This window comes from Cydia splendana, chromosome 2 (assembly GCF_910591565.1).
Source record: "Cydia splendana chromosome 2, ilCydSple1.2, whole genome shotgun sequence".
NCBI classification, from domain to species: domain Eukaryota; kingdom Metazoa; phylum Arthropoda; class Insecta; order Lepidoptera; family Tortricidae; genus Cydia; species Cydia splendana.
Window position 1 is genome coordinate 13,098,802 of NC_085961.1, and position 21,086 is coordinate 13,119,887.

General features: G+C 34.9%; 1 protein-coding gene across 1 annotated transcript in view; it reads left to right on the forward strand.

Annotated features, from left to right (window-relative positions):
* Positions 1 to 3,385: 3,385 nt before the first annotated feature.
* LOC134804348 (NADPH oxidase 5) overlaps positions 3,386 to 21,086 on the forward strand; it is a 56,198-nt gene continuing 38,497 nt past the window's right edge. Inside the window, exon 1 of the mRNA XM_063777361.1 lies at positions 3,386 to 3,775. Within this exon, the coding sequence (XP_063633431.1) occupies positions 3,425 to 3,775 (351 nt within the window). The 5' untranslated portion in view covers positions 3,386 to 3,424. The remainder of the gene's footprint in view (positions 3,776 to 21,086) is intronic.

Here is a 21,086-nt window from a genome sequence, read left to right on the forward strand (position 1 = left end):
AAGTTGAACGCTCCTCGTATAGGGTAGGTATACGAGGTATAAGGTACTTAGTCATTTTACGAAATCGAAAGGCAAAAAATTAAAAGATCTTCAATGATAAGTATGCCGTTCTTTCAATCCGTCATATTATGGAAATCGGATACGCATGATTAAGTATCTAATAATTCAGGAAACTAAAAATATTTAAATATAATATCCTTTGTGAGATAAATATATTAAAATATGTATATTCACGAAACTTGAAAGTGTCTTTGACATTGACAAAAAAGTGAAGGACCTACATTTTACTAGTTGCCTAATTTAGTTGTAATATTAATTGTTAATTATCAATAATAATATTGCAGGAAGCTTTAAATTATTACTTTACACATATACAATACTATTTAGCAATCATATAGTGAACTACCCACGAATGTTTATTCATATCCATTACGGGTATTTTGCCAGGCAAAGTATTTAACCTGAATTGAATTTTGGGGTTCTTTGCCAACCCGGAGCTCGTTATTATACTAGGTACACTACAATATACCTTAAAAATGGGTTCAATATGCTGTCCTAAGTCCTAACTAACCTAATCTTCCTAACATACCAAAAATAACAGTCAGTATTAAATTAGAGCGAACCTAATTTATTGATTTCGATTAAAACATATTTAGCAAGAAAAAATAACAAAGATAGATACTTAATTAAAAATATACACTATACAGTCCTTCGTGTAACGAACCCATTTTTTCTGCACACATCTTTCTTAATTAAAGCTTAATGATAATGATACAAAAACACGCTGTAAAAAGACTCATCAGAATCGGCTCAGTAATTAAACCATGGACTAAATATTTTTTGTTCACCCATCGCACCATCAGAGACAGAAGTGTTACGCAATTATTCGCGTTGTCTGCTGCATTTTGTTTTAATATTATTAAGAAATAAAGTACCTATAGGTAATACTAAGGTTTTGTGGGTTTGTTGTAGGTATTCATTTACTGTGGTAGGTACTTGCCTATAGATAGGTACCTAAATCTGTTTCACCTGCAGGCACGAACTGATTTTAAAATAAAATTTGTAGGATTTTGATTTAAAAATGTTTTTTTTTTTTACCTTTTCTGTTTCATTTTACATAAAGCCAACGTTAGGTTAAATATGGACTCACATGATTGCATTAACTAGCGATATACTAAACGTATTATTTGTTTTCAGTAGGTAGTAGTGTTTGGTAATAAATAGTGCCTGAGATACTATATCACCATGGCAACATTTTTAATAAATACGCGGAATCCCAAGTCCGGTTGACAGCGACTACACGTTTATGTGTAATACTCTCAGCTATTCCATTATCATAACTGGCCGCAGGTGGCGAGTGTGACATCGCGGAACCACTCTACATTGTTACAAGTATGCTGGCTATTTCCGTGATTGTAATTAACAAGCTTTTAAGAGTATGTTGGCAAAGGCATCATCGTGAACGTAAGCCTGAAGGTATGCAACGGCAAAAAGACTTTAGGATAAAAATTACAAATAAAAACCGGGCAAGTGCGAGTCGGCCTCGCGCACGAAGGGTTCCGTACCATAATGCAAAAAAAAAAAACGAAAAAAAAGCAAAAAAATAACGGTCACCCATCCAAGTACTGACCACTCCCGACGTTGCTTAACTTTGGTCAAAAATCACGTTTGTTGTATGGGAGCCCCATTTAAATCTTTATTTTATTCTGTTTTTAGTATTTGTTGTTATAGCGGCAACAGAAATACATCATCTGTGAAAATTTCAACTGTCTAGCTATCACGGTTCGTGAGATACAGCCTGGTGACAGACGGACGGACGGACGGACGGACGGACGGACGGACGGACGGACGGACGGACAGCGAAGTCTTAGTAATAGGGTCCCGTTTTACCCTTTGGGTACGGAACCCTAAAAACTAACGTTCTAACTACGAAACTATTGTAGCCCAAGCCACTCCTATAGTTGCAATTATTCCAGCAACACGTTAATAACTATAATGCTACGACTATTATAGGCGTGCTAAATAAATAGACAATTATTTCCACATGTATATTACACTCAAAAACTCTATCTATGTCTGAAATATTGTATGGTGGTTTATACTTACACTAACATTCGCCCGCCGTCGCTTTTTAATAACTGATTAATCGCTTAAAAAGCTCTTGAAACTCAATATTAAGAGTTTGCGCACACCCATTAAAAACTAGCTTTGCCATAAAAAGTGAAACCGTGGTCTTGATTAGATTTATTCGTTCAATTGAGACTTTCACCTGGTTACTTTAATTGACTGATTTATCGCCATTACTTTATCGATGTTAGATTTTAGCATTTGCCATTGCCAAAGTAGTAGTCAATTATTTAGCTTTTTTTTAGATAACTTCGTTTTATTTCTAAAGCTCTCTCAATACCTGTTATAAAATAAAATCCTGAGAGTTTCCATATGATTATTGTAGGTATTCTTTTAAAGTGTTTAAATCTGACTGCCTAGGGTGTCTTGTTTAACAGCTAATACTTATACTTACTATATCTTGCGACAATTCAACTATTACGTGTTTCACACCCGACGTCGTTCCATAACGCAGGAAACAAAATATTTGTTACCGTAGGTAGGTATTATTAATTCGTCAATAATTAATTACCTACAAGTGATTTTTTTTCTTCTTAATAAAGAATAGGTAACACAGGAGCAGTCACAATGGAAACTAGTGCAATGAAACAGTTGATCAATTATTTCGTGACTGTAAACATATATACCTATTATTACTTATTTTGAAGCGCTAAATAGTTAAAAGTTGGTAAAGGTATTTAATATATTAATCTCGTTACGTATCACTTCATAAATTTCATAATGCAAATACAACCTGAAAGTAATATTTAACATATTCACGTAATGCGCAAAATTGTTCTGCCTAGGTGCAGTAATTTATGATGTTTATAACATATGCACGAAATGTACGATTCGATTAAATTTATCACGTCTGTTGCTAGTTTTACTCGAAAACTGGATTCCATTTCGTATGATTAAGCTGTTTATACACTTCTAAAACACGACATATTATATCATAATAATATCGATGTGGTTCCCGTTTTCATATATTTAGTAATAAATTATTTTTTAAACATGGTGGTTATTAATAAATAACTTACATAACAGTAGATGATGAGACAACAAAACGAGTAACAGATGAATTTAAGATTTAAGTAAGGTTAGTTAAAATTAGGCGGCTTTTTGTTAAAGAGAGATTTCTTTTCATCAAGTAGCAAGTAGGTAGATGTGAAACATATAATATTTAAATGAAAAGGTAGCTTCTCTAACTGGTCATCCAACATTTTTGCAGATTTACGTAATCAGTATGAACAAAGAACTTTGACGCTTACAAGTGATATAAATTGACTCGTGCAAAAATGACCATAATAAACCAGTAATGTACGAAGAAAACATGGAATCTAACGGTCAATTAGCAAACAACACTAAAAACGCAGATGAAGAAAAAACACCAGAAAAAATAACCATAACTATAGACCAAACGGACGGCGGGAAAACTGACAGCAACGGAATAAAACCTCTAGAAGTAAAAATCCTAAATGGCGGAGAAAAAGGAGATTCAAAGGACTTGTTGGGAGTTCCAAGGAATGGACACCGCATGTCCTTTATGGAAGAGGAGAGTGCGAAAGAGAGGATGCGGCTGTCACTTCTGAAGCAATGCTCCGGGATTCTGAGACAAGGAGACCAGAAGTACAATAAGGAGTCTCTGCACAAAGCTTTTCAGGATGAGGTAAGATTCTACGCTTTAAAATTATTCTTAAGGTAGTTCCTAAATTTAAATGATTTTAAAATCTGTTTTCAAGAATACTGATGTGTTGAGGAAATAGGATTTCAATGACATCTCCAAATGCATTAAACTCAATTAATTTTGAGTAAGTAAACATAAATAAGAAACATTGTTACGAGTAGATATCTACAAAAAAAAAATCTATGCTCACTGATATGACTCTCAAAATTAACAACACTAATTCACGAGTCTTGTGTATGACCTTAAATAAACATTTCGAAATAATGTTTGTATGTATAATGTTACTTACTCGTCTATGTCGCATTAACGCCTAAACCGCAGCAACGACATAAAGAATCGTCAACGGAAATCCGTCTGTTAATCACATTAAGCTCTGCTGTCTGCACAGTCACTAGATTAGAAGCAGCGTGACAATGTTTATATGTACCTAATTAGTTGTTCTTTATTTGTGTTAGTTTGTTTCTTTAAACAACGTGCATTTTGTGGCAGATTTAAAATGTCACGGCTATAAACACGGAGTTTAAATAAAATGATACTCCACCTCCAAAGCAAATTATTTAAAAAAACAAAATCTGACAACCCATTCAAGTATGTCATGCCTGAAGTAGGTACTTATCTGAGATAGATCTCAGTACCTATGTAGGTACAATATATTCTTATGACACTCTCGGAAAATGGACCCCATAAGCATTTTAGGTTATACTTGGGCTAAGATTTAAGTTAAAGTTGTAATAGGGGTGGGTATGTGTTGATGAGCTATACGACTGACCTTCACCCTGACTAAACGCAAGTACCTAGCAAATGTATGAACTCGCAATAAACACTAATCATTAATCAATGTGTGTGTAAACATGCCCCGATATAAAGGCCAGTTACATTTATCCCGCAGCCACACTTACCCGTATTGACCTTAATCATTTAATTTGTTTATATTATTTCTTTTCCTTCTTAAAAACTTGTAGCATATAGGTCAACTTTTACTGCTTTCTATGTCTTATGAGCTTATGACCCCGCGCGACTCTCTTACTGTTTTCAATCTCGTTACTATATTTTTGATGTATGCTGGTATTACTTTCAAATTAACTATTAACGTGAACCCGAACTCGTTGAGGTCAGTGCGGTAATAAATTGTGCTTAATGGTACGTGCCAGAAAAATATCGATTTAATACGTTGCGACGCGTTTGTGTAACGTGTCTAATAATATTAAACTTTGTACTAGTTTTATGTAAGTATGGTAAGATTGATAAGTTTAAAATAAGATTACCTCGTTTATACGTAAATTTACCGTAAATTTTATTACGTATATCGATCGATATCTACCTATATCGAAAACAGGGACCGTATAACCGGGTTTATTAAATACCTGTATAAAAACTGTCAAACGAATACCGGTTAAATACCTATATTCGCATTAGAGGTATTGCTGTCATTACGTTTTTGTCTTTATCGCTATTTGTACACTAATTGACATAATGAAATACCGGTATTCATTAATACCTCAATAATAACAGGTATTCAGTATACCGGTAATGGTTTTCGTATTTAATACCGGTATTCATTGCACTTGATCAAAGAGTAACCAAAAACTTTGCGACAAGAGGTTAAAGTTGTTGTTAAGTCCTCATGCCAAAGACATATGTAACTTACTATCTATTATTTTTGCTCATGCTTATATTGATCGCTGTACAAGCGAAAGATTTCATGATTTAACCACGAGCGTAGCAAGTGGTTCGAAATCTGTAAAATTGAGCGTTGCGACCGTTTCAAGGCACGAGGTTAATGAATGAATTAATGAAAATAATTAATCCCAGAAAACATGAGCAAAAGATATGAAATATGAGCGCCGCGCCGCCAAAATCTTCGCGCCGCCGCCGCCGCCAAAATTCTGCGCTATCGGTGTGGCATCGGCGTGACCTTGTTAGATACTAGAGTCTGTCTAAGCTAACTTTGCACCGATTTGAACAGAACAAAGTGAGGGAGTGTTATTATAATATAAACGTCATATTTTCATAGAACTTTGACATTAACGATGATATTTACACACGTTGTCGTTGCAAATGCTATGCAGATTAGTTTGATCGGGAATTTATTGCTTTTATATAACGTGCTAATAAATTAGGTACCGATATTTTAAGAGATGGTACTTTATATAAAAACAATTAATTTTAAATAGAAATCAAGAAAACTTTTCATATCATATTTTTGTTTTATTTACCGAACAAAAATATAAATTAAGATTATATCTAAAAATAATCATTACGTGCATTTAACCACATAAAGAAAAAATACATAGAGTGCTCACTCAGAAAAGTCTAATGCTCAACAACTTTCAGCGAATATTAAACAAGGATTAACTGGAACTTTATTTTCAACTCCTTCTGCTTTAATATAGTAGTAGTAGTAGTAAAACACTTTATTATACAAAAATCAAAACAAAACAGGAAAAATAACATTCGTCATTAGTACAAAGGCGAACTTATGCCTTTAACACATTCAACACCAAGAACCCGACTGTCGGGTACACTGTTCGTAGCGACTACGCGCTACATACGACGAAACCGTGGCTACGCGCTACGAGCGTAACCCGTAGCACTTAGTGGTATTGAATGTGTTAAGTGATCTCTTCCAGTTAACCTTTGAGCAATATTAGTTGTAAATAGTTGTTCAATACAAGTTTTCAGACATTTTTGAAATTAATATTCTTTTTAGGGTTCCGTATTTCGTACCAATATCAAGTTGATATCAACTGCAAAAAAGTTTCTTGAAGGGGTTTTTATAGGCTTTTAATATCGTACATTTAAGTCACATTCACTCATTGATTCATTCATACTATTTTTGCGATTAGTAGGTGGTCTGTGCGAGCAGTGTGTGTAATCATTCACCTCTCCTGGCGATACGTACATATAATAACTATTATATTTGACTATAGCTACCCGCACTGACTTCGCACGGATTACACAAAACCTTAACAAAATGTACACCTAAAGTAAAGCTTCCTCAAAAATCTTTCTATTGATAGCTGAAATCCGCATGAAAATCAGTTGAGTAGGTTTTGATTTGAGTTCATCGTGAACATACATTCATATAGTTACAGACAGACGCGGTGGGGGACTTTGTTTTATAAAGTGTAGTGAATTAGTGATAGATTCAATTAACAGTAACCTCACAATATAAAGAGATGTTTATTATGCTGCTTATCTACAGTTAATGCCATGAAAAACTTTTTACCTACCATAATTCAATAAATTAAATGAAATTAAATTAAATGAATTAAGGTTTGACTTCTCTTCGCATAAACCAAGTTTTCAAGGCTACGCCGCCGATTCGCCGCCACCGCCAACCAATTTTGACCGGCGAACCGCCGCCGGCTAAATGCCTATTGGGCGGCGCTAGACGTGCGCGCCGGTCGAAAAAACTTGGGTGGCGGCGCGCCACAAAAAAATCCACGGCGGCGGCGTGGAATTTTTCAACTTTTCAATATTAAGACGTATAATGAAAAGCCATGCTTAACCCTTAAATCGACAAGGGAAAAAAATCTCAAAAAACTGTGTTAGTATCATTTTTTTGGTGTTATTATCTTATTATGTGGTTGTTTATTATAGAAAAATCATGAAAAAAAACTATTTATAATAGTTTCGAAAAAAACATAGGTATGTCAAATATGTTGGATGTTGCCAGGTTCGGTGTAAATAAAAAGATACGCCGCATAATGAAAAGACGTCTAGTATTTTGGACGTTGCCTAGTTAGTATACAGTACTTTATATGCATAAGGTTTTTATTGTCAAATTCATGTTTTTTTTTTAAATAAATATAGAATAATTGCATTTTTAATTACAAATACACTTACTGATAATGTCAACTTATGTTATGAACTAAAGTAAAACCTATTATTTTTATATTTTTCCAAAAGCTTTATAGCTCGTAGGTGGTAAAATTTTACCAGTCATTGGCGTCATTTTATTAACATTAAATCAAACTTAGCGGGGTATCGTAGGATGCAGCAACATCTGAGCAATGGTATACAACAATGCATGCAATTTTATCAATATTTTCGTAAGAAATTTCTAAAATGAAATCGGGTCTGTCTCTTGATGTCTTGATGAACGCACAGGAAAAAAAAACCGTAATAATATTTTTTTATCTATTTGGTTCATTACGTTGCAATACGACAAGTAATGACTTTTTAAAAGGTTTTGAAACACCTAAAATCCCTCTGTTTAATTCATATTCATATTCATAAAAACTACCAGAAAACGTGATAATTTTACTCTTCGCATACTTGGCACAAGTGCCTTGTAATCGACAACGGTTAAAACACTGGACATTATACTTTGTAAATGTGTTTTACCCATAGGTACATGGTACATACAACACATTTTTATGTAAATAGTACTGCCACATAATAAATAGTTAGAATGGTGTTGGTGCGACATAAAATAGTAGAAATTAAATTATATGACCAAAAAAATTCCGTAAGTACGTAATTATTGCCATGTTTAAGTAAGTATTTTACGTCAAAAATGTGAGAGTTACGTAGGAAGTGGCGCCTATTTCAACTATTTCTTATCGGACTATAACCTATTACATATTTTAACGCTGCATAATACTGTCTTATAAAAAATATTCGGCGCGAATTTTAATCTACCGGCGGCGGCGGTGGCGCGCGGACTCCTTATGGCGGCGGCGCGCACGTCTAATTTGAGATTATAAACTACATATATAATAAAATACAATTAAATCAACAAAAGAAAACAATTAAATGAATCAAATGAACGCTATTAAATATTTATCATTCAAAATCATCACCTAACAGCTAATTTTACCAGCCAACATGAAAACGGGCATTCTAAGATCCGGATCTTAAGTATTTACAACTTTACAAGCGGGCCGGACAACGTCCTTGACGAGTAGCGAAGGAACGAATCGTGGTACTACTACAACCGGTATTGGCACTTACTTATTACCGGTAATAGCTTTAGGAGTAAACTATCAAATAGTGGTATTTGTTGTCAATTGGCTAAACCGATAACACTATTGAATACCGGTATTCGAATACCTCTATTCGGAGCTTAAGTGATATAAATACCCAAATTCAAATTACACCGGTTATACCTCAATAATAACCTGTAGTCAGAATACCGGTAACGGTCCCTGATCGAAAACGGCTTGATTCAGAGAGATCGGCTATGGCATAATCCGTGTGATTACTTACAGTTTTACCTACTGTCGTCTGAATGTCATTGACAAATGGGACTTTAGTGCAGTCGTAACTTATAAAAATCGCAAAACTCACGAAATATTGCATTGCCTCGTTGCGTTAGGTAGATAACCTACTTTTGCGTTGGTGCTTCTTTATTAAATAATAGCGTTGTTAGTTCTGCTTTTCTAATATAGGTAGGTAAGTATTTATTTTTTCTAAAAACAATAATTATACTTAAGTATATACTCTTATTACTTCGGTATATTTAAGCATATTAATCTCGTATTCATAAGAACACGCAACTTATATTTCGCACAACAATTGGTAAACTTGCATTTTTATTGCTCAAAAGTATCTCAATCCAGTTCTTTCGCAAACGGCGTGTTATCGACAATATCACCTAATAAGGATGGTAACTGCTGTATTTGTGCCTTGTAAAAACCGCCAAGTACCTCATCATTTTTTACGAGGCGAAATTACAAGTTTATATGATGTCAATCATTGCAATGTGAAATGGTATGATGACGAGTACACTGCATTTTTCATATTCAAGCGGTCCCCATAGTTGTGTACTTGTATGTATGTATTATGTTATGTTCATTAACAAGATAACATAATTATCTACCTGTGATGTAACCTACTGACAACGAAATCAAACCGGGTTGAAACGCTCGAATTCCCCAAAGAAAAGTATTTTTCAAGAAACAGCTGTCACCTACAACACAGATCATATAATACTAGTACCTACAAGTACCTACATTTAGCCAAATATTAACTAACATATGAATTCTGCACGGATATGATGGTAGTTCTTGTCTACGTGACAGCGTGATAAAACGGTATCCGTCACTTCCAATCCCGCAGTGTTAAAAAGTGACGGTTATTTTATCACGTGGAACCATCCATCGTCCTGCTGAATAGTATTTTTATATGACGTCATATGTGACAGTCAGTGGTGGCATTGACTATCAACTTGATAGTATCAAGCCTGTAACAATGGAGCTGAACCAGATACCTAATCACATGTCATTTCGTTACCTATAGAGTTACCAGCATCAGCATGAACTCTACTTAGGAGTTTTTTGCGAACGATTTCACTTTCGTTCATCGTTCTCGTCACAATTAAAATTAATCCATGAGTCCAAACCAAAGGTTTTTGGATTAAATAACGAGAATAAAGGATGAAATTATAAAATATTAGTAGGTAACTGCATTGGTGCCACGGTCGGTGTCAGTTATTTGTCCCTACCAAAAAATCGGTCAAGTTCGAATTTAGAGCGTAATCAAATAGAAAGGAATTGATGTAGTCAAAATGAAAAAAAGAAAGATGTATAAGAGTATTGAGAGTATTGAAAGTTTTGTGGTAAAGTGCAATCCTAATCTTTTCCGAAGTTTGATTACCGTATTTTCCATTTGCCCTATATTTGGTTTTGATTTTAACATGCTATCAGTGCTATATACGGTTATTTCATTAAACATAATGCTGATTAGCAAGGGCCAGTTTCACCAACCACAATTGATGGACTGATCATCGTCACTCAGCAAGAACTATGAAAAATCCCAATACAATAAATTTAGCGAACGTTTTAGACGTGACAGACAGTGCAACCGACCCTAAGTAAACTTACCTACGCCTTTTAGTAAACTTACGCCTACGCAAATACGAGCTTACGAGAAACTCTACTTTAATCAACTTCACGTCGTAAAATGTCTATTTTTTTTTATTTCATTTCGCAAGCACGCGGATCGATTTGATTCGCGAAAGTGAATGGGATTGATTTGAATGGAATGGACTATGTTTGCGCAAGTCGGATGAACGTGTTAAATATGTGTTCACTCATCAGTCTCATCGCTGATGGTTTAACACTTATTGGATCTTCATAAAAAAAGTAAAGTGCGGGCTGGTTTTGTCCATTAAGCCGCGGTAAAATTTTGGAGATACAGGTAGTATAAAGGAACCCTTTTGGAAAAAAGGAAGTATACTGTGCCTCGTATTTGCCTAGGTAAGTGATAAATCGTGCCGTGTTCTGGACTTATTTTTCGGCGGAGTCTTTGACAAGGTTTCATGAAGCCTCTGGGAGCGGCGAAATTTATATTAATACATGTAGGTATGTACCACAAAAATCATGTTAGGTATTTGCTTGCAAATAGGATTGCATTTTGCCTGAACGCAAGCGATTATATTTGCTTATGGACGCCTGAATTTACAAGGGTCGCTTAAAGCCACGTTAGCAAACTGTAGGAATAAGACATTTTAAAAATGGTCTTACAAAATAACTTTTAAGGAAATACTAGACTCTAGAAGTGTCACTAACGACTCGTCGACCTTACATCCAATCTATATTTGCGCTGGGTTTACAAAAATGTGGTTTTGGTGGATAATAAAAAGTTAATAGAATTTAACTTTAGTGTGGTCTGCACGATTTTTATTATTACTATATGAACTTTAAAGTTCATTTTGTACCAAAGTAATTTCAGTATTTATAGCAATGGTTTGTGGTCAGTGAAGGTTAGGTACCTCATTAATATAGAGACATTTCATATTTTACATTTACGGTACTAATAATTTTACGCGTAGGTACGTTTGAGGAGCGCAATTGGACTTTATTTTTTGCCAGTTTAGGCAGCTTGTGAGATGCCCGTAATATCACAAAACGTCGCCTGAGAATAAAGTGCATAGGTACTCAATGCGCTTACTAACCCTACCACAATAATTATTTTTGATAGCTCCCATCCAGGAACATCAACCTACATAGGTATTAGGTATTATAATTCTGTGTTCTGTATACCTACATTTTCTAACTTCCTTACTATGTATGTACTTGCTACTTGCCTATGCCTATGTACATTTGTCATACAATAACACAATAAAATAAAAAAATAAGAAATAATTCGTTTTATGTTTAGGTTAATTTAATTGTTACTTCCGTTTTCAATAAAATTAATCTTCTTCAAAAAAAGAAAAGTCAAAAACTAAAATTAACAAAATATCAAATATTGCAATTGTAAAATAACCCCCGGGCATTGTACCTTGATCAAAGATACTGGAGAGACCGAGTTTTGTGCTCGAATATTTGAAATGTCAGCGTTACCCACCTTTTATTTAAGTTTTGATATTATTCAATGGTAACCCATTCAAAAAAAGGTTTGCTAGCGTTGACTATGTGATTGTATTATTATTCGTTTTTAGAATTTTCTATGTAATTGTCCGGACGGTGCCAGCCATTCCTTAAAAAACTTCCTCACTATAAACAACACCCTTCGAGAACACCCTGAGGAAACCTTCCCCTTCTACATCAAATGTAGCCTAGCCTAACCTAAAACATGTGCATTATCAGTTTCTGATCCTGCGTCCGCGCACCATACACGGGTCATACATTATTCATCCACACATTTTGGTGCGAGCAGGACAAAAAGCGAATTCGTTAGTTTAGATTGAGTGGTGTGGCGTTGATGGACTGTTGCCCCGGCAAAAACGTTGACGTGTGGCTCTCTGATATAACAGGCTTGGTTTAAATGGGTATAGTCATTTTAATGGGCAGAGATTTATAGATAATGCGAGTTTGAAATGAGACATGATACCTTTTAGATAGTAAATATGGTATCATAACATAAATAAGCGGAGACCAATGTGTATGTTAACTTTTCTTCAGAAGTTATCGGTATAGAGAAAATAATTGCATTCTTACGAATGTAATGACAATTTAGAAGCTTTTTTCTTTATAAATATAGTATACATATACATACCTATTCACCTCTATTAGGTTTTACTTGATAGAAATTATCAAATCGTGGCTTAAGTTTTTTGTACCTAACACATTAGGTTACCTACCTATGTCTACCTTCCTACCTATGTCATGCCTACCTGTTATGATATACCCAATATGATTTCATTGGCAACATGTTGCGCTTTTTTCAGTGGAAGACATAATATTGTCGACCTATTCTACGGTGAAAAGCGATATGATTTAAATACATAGTTACAAGTTTGACCTGTCACCTGTCACACTTGACAGCTGGCATTGGCTGAGCTATGACCATTGGCCGCCCCGGACTCGACACCAACCAATAGCATTGCGTATATCGAATGACCCAGATCCGTCATTCAAGTATATATTATGTAGTAAATAGTTTTTATGTACCTACATACCTTGAAGGTATTCAAAGTAACTAAGTTTTTCGATCGTGTCGGTCGATTATAAATTTTATAAAATAAGTTTAATTAAATTATGTCTGACCGATTGTTATTGGAATCCCAGCAAATGTTTTTCTTCGGTCTGTTCAGATTTATTTATTACACTTATTAATAGCACAAAAAGGCTTTAATTTAATGCCTCATGGTATTCTCTACCAGTCAACCATAGGGCCAAACAGAAAAGTGAAAATTTTTCAGGAAGCTTGTCTAATATACTTCAAGACTATTATGGAGTATCTTAGTGGCCCAAGTAACGAAAGTAAAGTAGGTACCTAACGAATTCAAAACCCTTGTGTAAATTTCATTTGATAGCGTGAGGGACGTACGCGTTATGTTATCGATAGCGTCTATGTCACATGTTCACACAGCTCACAGGGGTACCTACAGAATTTAAATGATCTATGTAGGGGAGACCGAGGTGAGTTGTGACAGAGGAGAGTTGTCACATCGTTGATTTTTTGGAATGTATTAACTAAAAACAAGGTCGCAATAGCGCGCGTTTCTTAGTTCAAGTTACGAGCTAACAAACGCACACTGTTGCGAGCTCGCTAACAGTCATTATAGATTCCAAAAAATCGACAATGTCACAACTCTCCTCTGTCAAAACTCACCTCGGTCTCCCACTACCTACACATCTGAGTAAGATAAGAGACGCATTGATAATATCATGAAACAATAAACTGTGTTAAGGATAGGCCGGTAAGCTGATGCAGAGGTCGCAGGATATAAATTGAAACGTGTGTCACATGACTCACTGTAAGAGTTCGTAGACAAACACACAGCTGACTTCAATGTTACAGGCTGTAGTCTAATGTGCCCCGCTATAATCACACAGCTAGCGACCTACATGCTCGCTCGTTTGTCATGAGGCAATGCTGATACCTAGTCGAGGACTAGCGAGCATACATTACATGTCACATGGTAACTTTACCAATATCGCATGTCTTTCGATTGCTTAATTGTAAAAGCGGCGCTATTATTTACATAATAAAGTTCATAATTGAGAGTAAACGGGGGAGAAAAGTACGAGGTTGATAAAATTGACAGTCGATACGTGACACGCTTTGTAGGTCGATAGAGATATAATCTAATAGCTTACAGCTGTGCCATGAAACTTAGATAGTATGATAGTAGGTTTTGATTTTAATGCGGTTCAATAATAACACATGCTCACGTTTAGCCTGTAGGGCTAGGCTCGAGGGAACGTCATGATTCGTTTATTCACGGGGGTGTAACATTAAAATTAAGCGCTTACCGAGGACCATGCAGTAATTTTAAGAGTACTGTCTGGTAGAACTATAAATTATGAGAGTATATTACATCAGTTTGCCTAAAAACTCGAAACTCGACTCATACGGGGTTAATTTTACTAAGTATTATTTTTCAGTGCAGAATTGGTCGCTATTTCATGTCGTCCGAGGCGATGCCCCCATGCCACACAACTGTTAATTTCTGAATGTTGCCTTACCATTTCTTGGTGATTCTGAAATGATAGTACTTAAGGTAGGTAGCCTAAGCATACAAATATTTAGTGTAGTTAATATTTTTATATTGAAAATTGAAAATGAATATAATGAGTACCTAATGTCGTACAGTGAGTGTATCCATTATCCAAATAAATAAAAAAAGAAACCATAGGATACCTAGTTATTCGAATTAAATACATTTGTAAAGTTTATCATTCGGTATAACCATTCAAAGCGACATACGTAGCACGGCCCATCAGTTTCCCGATCTTGTTAATAAATAAACCAGCTTCTGCTACTCTAGATTAAAATCAATTAATGGCTCGTACTACTCAAACACCTTGGCACCGACTAAGAAGGATGTTCGTTCAGTTTCGTTAGTCATAACTGATGGTACCGCCGTCGCAGGTGTCAAATATTTCCTGTTAAACTTGCTACCTACTCCTAATACGAACTCGTCCGGATGGAAATTGGGCAATATCCTTTATTGGTAACGTTGGTAACTCTTATTAGATGTCAGTCTATTATGATACTTACTCGTATACTATTATACTGACAACCTAAACACTTAGATTAATATTAGTAACAGTAGTAACCTAGGCTACCCACTGATATTGTTGATTTGTTGGGGTAAGTATTAGTAAGTAGGTTAGATACCTATTAATTACTGCAATACACAGATGTGCGCCGTAACTAAAAGAGCTTCGACGCGCTTATAAGCTCATAACTTTACGTGTTTAAAAAATCATAGATCACCTCAATTACTAGACTAGACGGAGCACATAAGACAATCGAGGTCACCAGACATATAAGCGCTCCCGTACAAAATGTAGTGTGGGAGTTGGGCCCACAATTACAGCCAAACTTAAGCTTTAGGGGTATACCTGGTCTGTTTGTTATAGTACAAACTTATAAAATGATGTACCACTGAGTTGCACTGCTCAAATGGCTGCTAGATGCATACGAACTAAATCCACTAATAATCAAATACCTACCATTAAACACAGTAAGTTTAAGTTAGAGCGTTTTCACATTGTCCGATCCTATATCGTATGTAGGATCCTACATCTGCGTAATCACAGGCCACGGGGGAGCCGTCGTTATCGGTCACACACACTACCTACAACAAACATAATGCTTACACGCACACAAACTAATATTATCGGTCCGACAACTGAAGGGAGCTCCGATATGGCTGAAGTTATTGGAAGCGCCTTTCCGATATCGGATGCCGGAAGACGACCATGAGAAAAACAGCTGCAAGATGCCATTATGGCATCAAGTCGTTTTATTTAGTCGTTTTTATAATTTTTTAGGAATAATTATTTATTAAATGAATTAATAAAAACAGAAAAACTCAGATGTCTTACATTTACTTTCATCCGACATCCGATATCGGATCGGGCAATGTGAAAACGTTCTTAACCTGTTGACGTTTCTAACTGTACCTACTTGTGGATGTATTCATGAGCCGCATTATGTATAAGGTCCAATTACACCAGTTTTACGCAAGTTCGCTCTAATGAAGTTTGACGACTAAATTCGTCATTTTCCAGCGCAAGTTTAGGGTTCCGCTTTCGCGCTCTTCAGATTTTTTGCGCGAATAGCTTTTACAATGATTTTATCAAATGTACGTAGCAATTATGATTGATGAATGATGACCATGGTATCAAATTATTCAAACATCCAATTTTATATTCACAATAATGACCTAAAAATGTAAGAATGAAGTGCTGGAGATTTATCCGGGGGCCGATTTTTGAAATTCTACCGCTCGATTTCTTGTATTTCGTTCAATAATATCTCCACTACTGGGCATTTAAATTCTACTAATAGAATAGAAAACGAGTTGTCAATACCACTAGATTCCCAATTTCTGTCGCTCGTATTTTAAAAAATTGCATTTTACCGTTTTCCGAGTGACGAAATCGAACGATCGACATTAAAAAATCGGCCCCCTGAGCGAAATACATAAATATTTAAAAAAATCGCTCAATCCCCACCACTCCATATATTTTTAAAGTATGTGTACACATTTATATTTATATATAAGTGTTTTAAAAAACTAAACACATACACACATTAAATATAAAAGAATACAAAAATGGATATAAAACATGCATAGTAACAGTGCTTTATTTTTAGGAAATAATAAAATCAGAGTTTACTTTATTTATTTTTTGTATCTAGGTAAATTAATTTAATCGTGTAGGTATAGATAGAGTGCCATAAAATTATACTCTAAGTATATCTTCAAATAATATACAAAGAACCAATAATCTATGAAAAATATAAAACACGGGTCACTCACGTGACCCGAGATCCGTGACGTGATACGTGAGTGACCCGTTTTTTATATATTTAATATGTCTGTGTCTCACGGAAGTTTTGTTATTACAACCAATAATCTAATTTTTCTATGAGAATAAGTTAATATTTATCTACTTGTACTTGTACTAATATTTTACCCTGAAACTGGTGACGTACCTATTTATTTATTTATACTTTATTGTACAAAATACAAATAAAATGTACTTACAAATGGCGGACTTATCACCATTTTGAAATATTTATAAATACCTATGTTCTTGTTCTTTCGCTTGAAATTCACATTCACGGAAATTGAATATTTATAGTCTATATGACCTAATTAAATGAATGTCTTATCTTAGTACTTGGTCATACTCGTATTTACTCTCAATCACTAAACATATATATTAGGTAGGTATGTAATTACGGAACCTTCCTATCGATCGCAAAACCTAACAACCAAGATATTTAGTTTTTTCCGTTAAATTTCATAATTAAAGCGTATATAGCCCGAACAGACAGACCGGTGATTGATGGTTTTAATTATAGGCTTTTTACGGAAACTTGCGATAAAGACCCACGAGCGCGCGAGTGTCTCGAGCGCGTTGATTTGATCTGAATATCACAACTGGATCATTTAAGGTTTTTAGATTTTTATTGTTTAATTGCTTAGGTATTAACTATAAACCGGTATTTTGTTTGATGCTGGGAAAATATAGAAATACTTTAAATACCTATGTAAATTGTATATGAAAACACTTAAATATATTTTTTTCAGTAGGCGGAAATTTAAAATTATTCATAGAATAATCTATTGAATCAGGTGTCACTGTGCGGAAATCCATATTATTGGTTTAATTAAAATCATAGAAAACAACTATGTACCTTACCCTAATTATTGTATGTATCTTTGGTATTCTTGGTGCGTTTCTGGTTCAGAACAGGTGCAGATATTAAGTTAAGAGTAATTTCGTAAATCAATTTTCAGTTTTAGAATGGGATTCCCCCAGCATCTAATTAATGTAAGTAAGTAGATGATTAATGGACTCTTTTGCTGATGACTTTAGAGCTTTACCAAATAGGTATCTATAGGTACAGTGTATTCGGGTAATACCGAATGTCGGATAATTCCGAAATTCAGATGAAAATCACCCTTAATTCCATCATAATAAAAGTCTCTTTCGGAATTATCCGACAGTTTTCGACATTCGGAATTACCCGAGTAAACTTTATATGTAAAAAATGTGACTATATTCGTAAACGTAATAGATGTCAAATACTTTTGGTCCTGACTGTACATAACTATTTAATCGAAATGAAATGCAATAATAATAGTCAAAAGTGTCAAAACATCGCAATCAATCACTGTATTTGATTTAATTGCGATCGCGATGATTGATCAGGACGAGGGAGATAAAAAAAGTCTATTAGACAGATATAAAAAGCCTACAAGTGTTACCACATTTATCATGCTTGCCTTCGAATATTTATAGCGAGAACTAGCCGAGGAAGAATCCAAAATCAAATAAATTATTGTAAGTTTACTGCATCGAAATCTTTCAAACTTTTTTCACGATAGGTGTCAGTGTGCTCGAGTTATCATTCGTTTCCGAAGAGAATGAAATACACGGCCACCTTGCACGACCTTTGCACCACGACCACCACCACGGCGACGACCTTTGCAGAGGCCGATTTTTTAATTTCAATATAGGTATTCTACAAGTACAAGTATAAAATTTAAAACGAGTGATCAATACCACTAGATTCTCAATTTCTATTGCTCGTATTTTAAAAATAGCACTTCGCCTTTTTCCACAGATTTTCGAGTGACGAAATCGAGCGCTCGAAATTCAAAAATCGGTCTATGATGGCCGTGCGTTTATCGTGTGTAAAAGTCGCAGTCACGTTCTAATAACAGCTATGTAAATGTGGGAGTGACGCAGGCACGAGAGTCTATAAACTTATTCATCATATACCTTTGGTAATGATTTATGATTTTTTTCTCGCCGATCAATGCATTGATTGACTATTCTTAGAAGCTGCTTACATTGTAAATGGATGCACATACACAAAACGGGGCGGTGCGGGAGCCCCGATGGCGACATTCTTCTACTCGCACGACAGCTAGATTAGCATTGTCCACGCCGGTGGCCTTAATGCTGCTTATCTGATGCGTTTGATTTAAACAATAAAAAAACATTTAGTTGTCAAGCGGAACCCAGGCTCCCACGAGCCGTGGCAAAATGCGAGGAGGAAGAAGAAGAATAAAAAATAATATTTAGCACTTCGGTCGGTACAAGTTTCTGAGGCTCCGTACCCGAAGGGTGGCAACGCGAACCCCTATTACCTACTGAGCTTTCGCATTCTGTACCTAAGTCTATACTCGTATCTCTGTCTGTTTTTTATTCTTCTTTGGCCTTTCTAAAATCTTAAAGAGGAGGTGTTGTCAAACCATCCAAATTTACCCCAGACTCCCACAGAGAGAATAAATTTTGCTACCCATGAAACTTTTATCAAGAGCTGGGACTGTGTAAACTGATAGTTAAATAGTATGTAATCAAATATTAAATATTCGAGAACTATTTAAATAGTATCTACGAATATTTTGTAGGTATGTTGTTAGTTCATGAGTTCATGAGTTCTCAATGAAAAATATATAATTGGGGGCGAAATATATAATTGATTATTGCACAAGTAAAAACAATATCATGTATTATTTTGTTGTATTTCTTTATGGTACCTGTTAACAATTAACATGTCACGCCTTGCCCTAGCTTATTAATTTCCTGATTACCAAAAGGAAGTCAAAGAATAAAAGTTAAAACAAAAATTTACGCAGACAGACCACACGCTTTTTGATTGATGCTTCAATGTTCCTCAATATACATGTTCACAAATTATTCAGAGAGTGATGGACAGACGGACAGCTAAACATTTATTACAACACTTCTCCTAATGAAAACAATTTACCAGTAAGTAGATATTTATTATAGCCTCCTAAGTCCCAGGTGCCTCTAAAAGTAGTGTTCTCATTTATTGTTAGGCATTTCTGGACAGCATTGTTGGTAGATGTTGTCACTTAACCATTGCGGTGTAGACACTGTCAGTAAAATTACGTAATATATAATTTAATAATAATGTTATTTATTTGTTACATCCCAATTTTTATATAACTTAATTTAATTTTCACACTATCAAACACTATCAAAAGTTGGTACCTATTCGCAAAGTTAAAATAGGTACTTAATTAAAACAAATATTGTTGTTAATGCATTAGCATTATTCCAAATATCCGTTTAAAAAAACAATAAAAACGAGCATAGGTACCAACAACTAACATTTAAAAATGTTAATAAGTAAATCATACTTCACAGCTAATCAGAGTCAGCCCATTCAAACATTTGTTGATGTCACCAATTAATTCCAGTGAATGACAAATCGACGCCAGTGTTGCCACACAGACGCATTGTGATCTACGGTGATCCATAACGCTGATCTATATATCGTCGGGTTATAGATCATCGTGTGCGCAATCGGTAAATGTCGTTTGACATGTCATGTGTATTGAGTAGATTTATTAGGTTCAAGCGTTGTTCAGAGATCAATGTCGTATATGAGAAATGATTGAATTATTTATTTTATTTTAAAAGGGTAATCTATACCTATAGGGTAATCTAAAGGCTATCTATTCTATGATTTTTTTATTCTTTTATTTATTTATACCTACTTAAATACAGAAGCGCAATGTTTGAACGAGTTTGCTACAAAAAAGTACAACAACAGCGTAGTTGGGGTATTAAGTTGGGAAGAGATAAATGACCAGTCTATTAAACTAGTTCTTAGTTGTGTCTAATGAGCAACTGTTGCGCGCATGGAACTCCATACAGCCGTCTATCAGCGTGCGTTTGACTACAACTTAGCCACGGGGACTAGAGTACACAGATAGGCACCTACTACGAATATAATATATGTACCTACTTATGTCTAATTAATACTAACTAGTTTGTTTGATTTCTGAGGCAATATTAATATAAAGCATATTTTTATGTGTAAAAAGTACTACATATTGTATAATGGTCTTAATATATATGTATAAATATGCATACATGTAGATATTCAG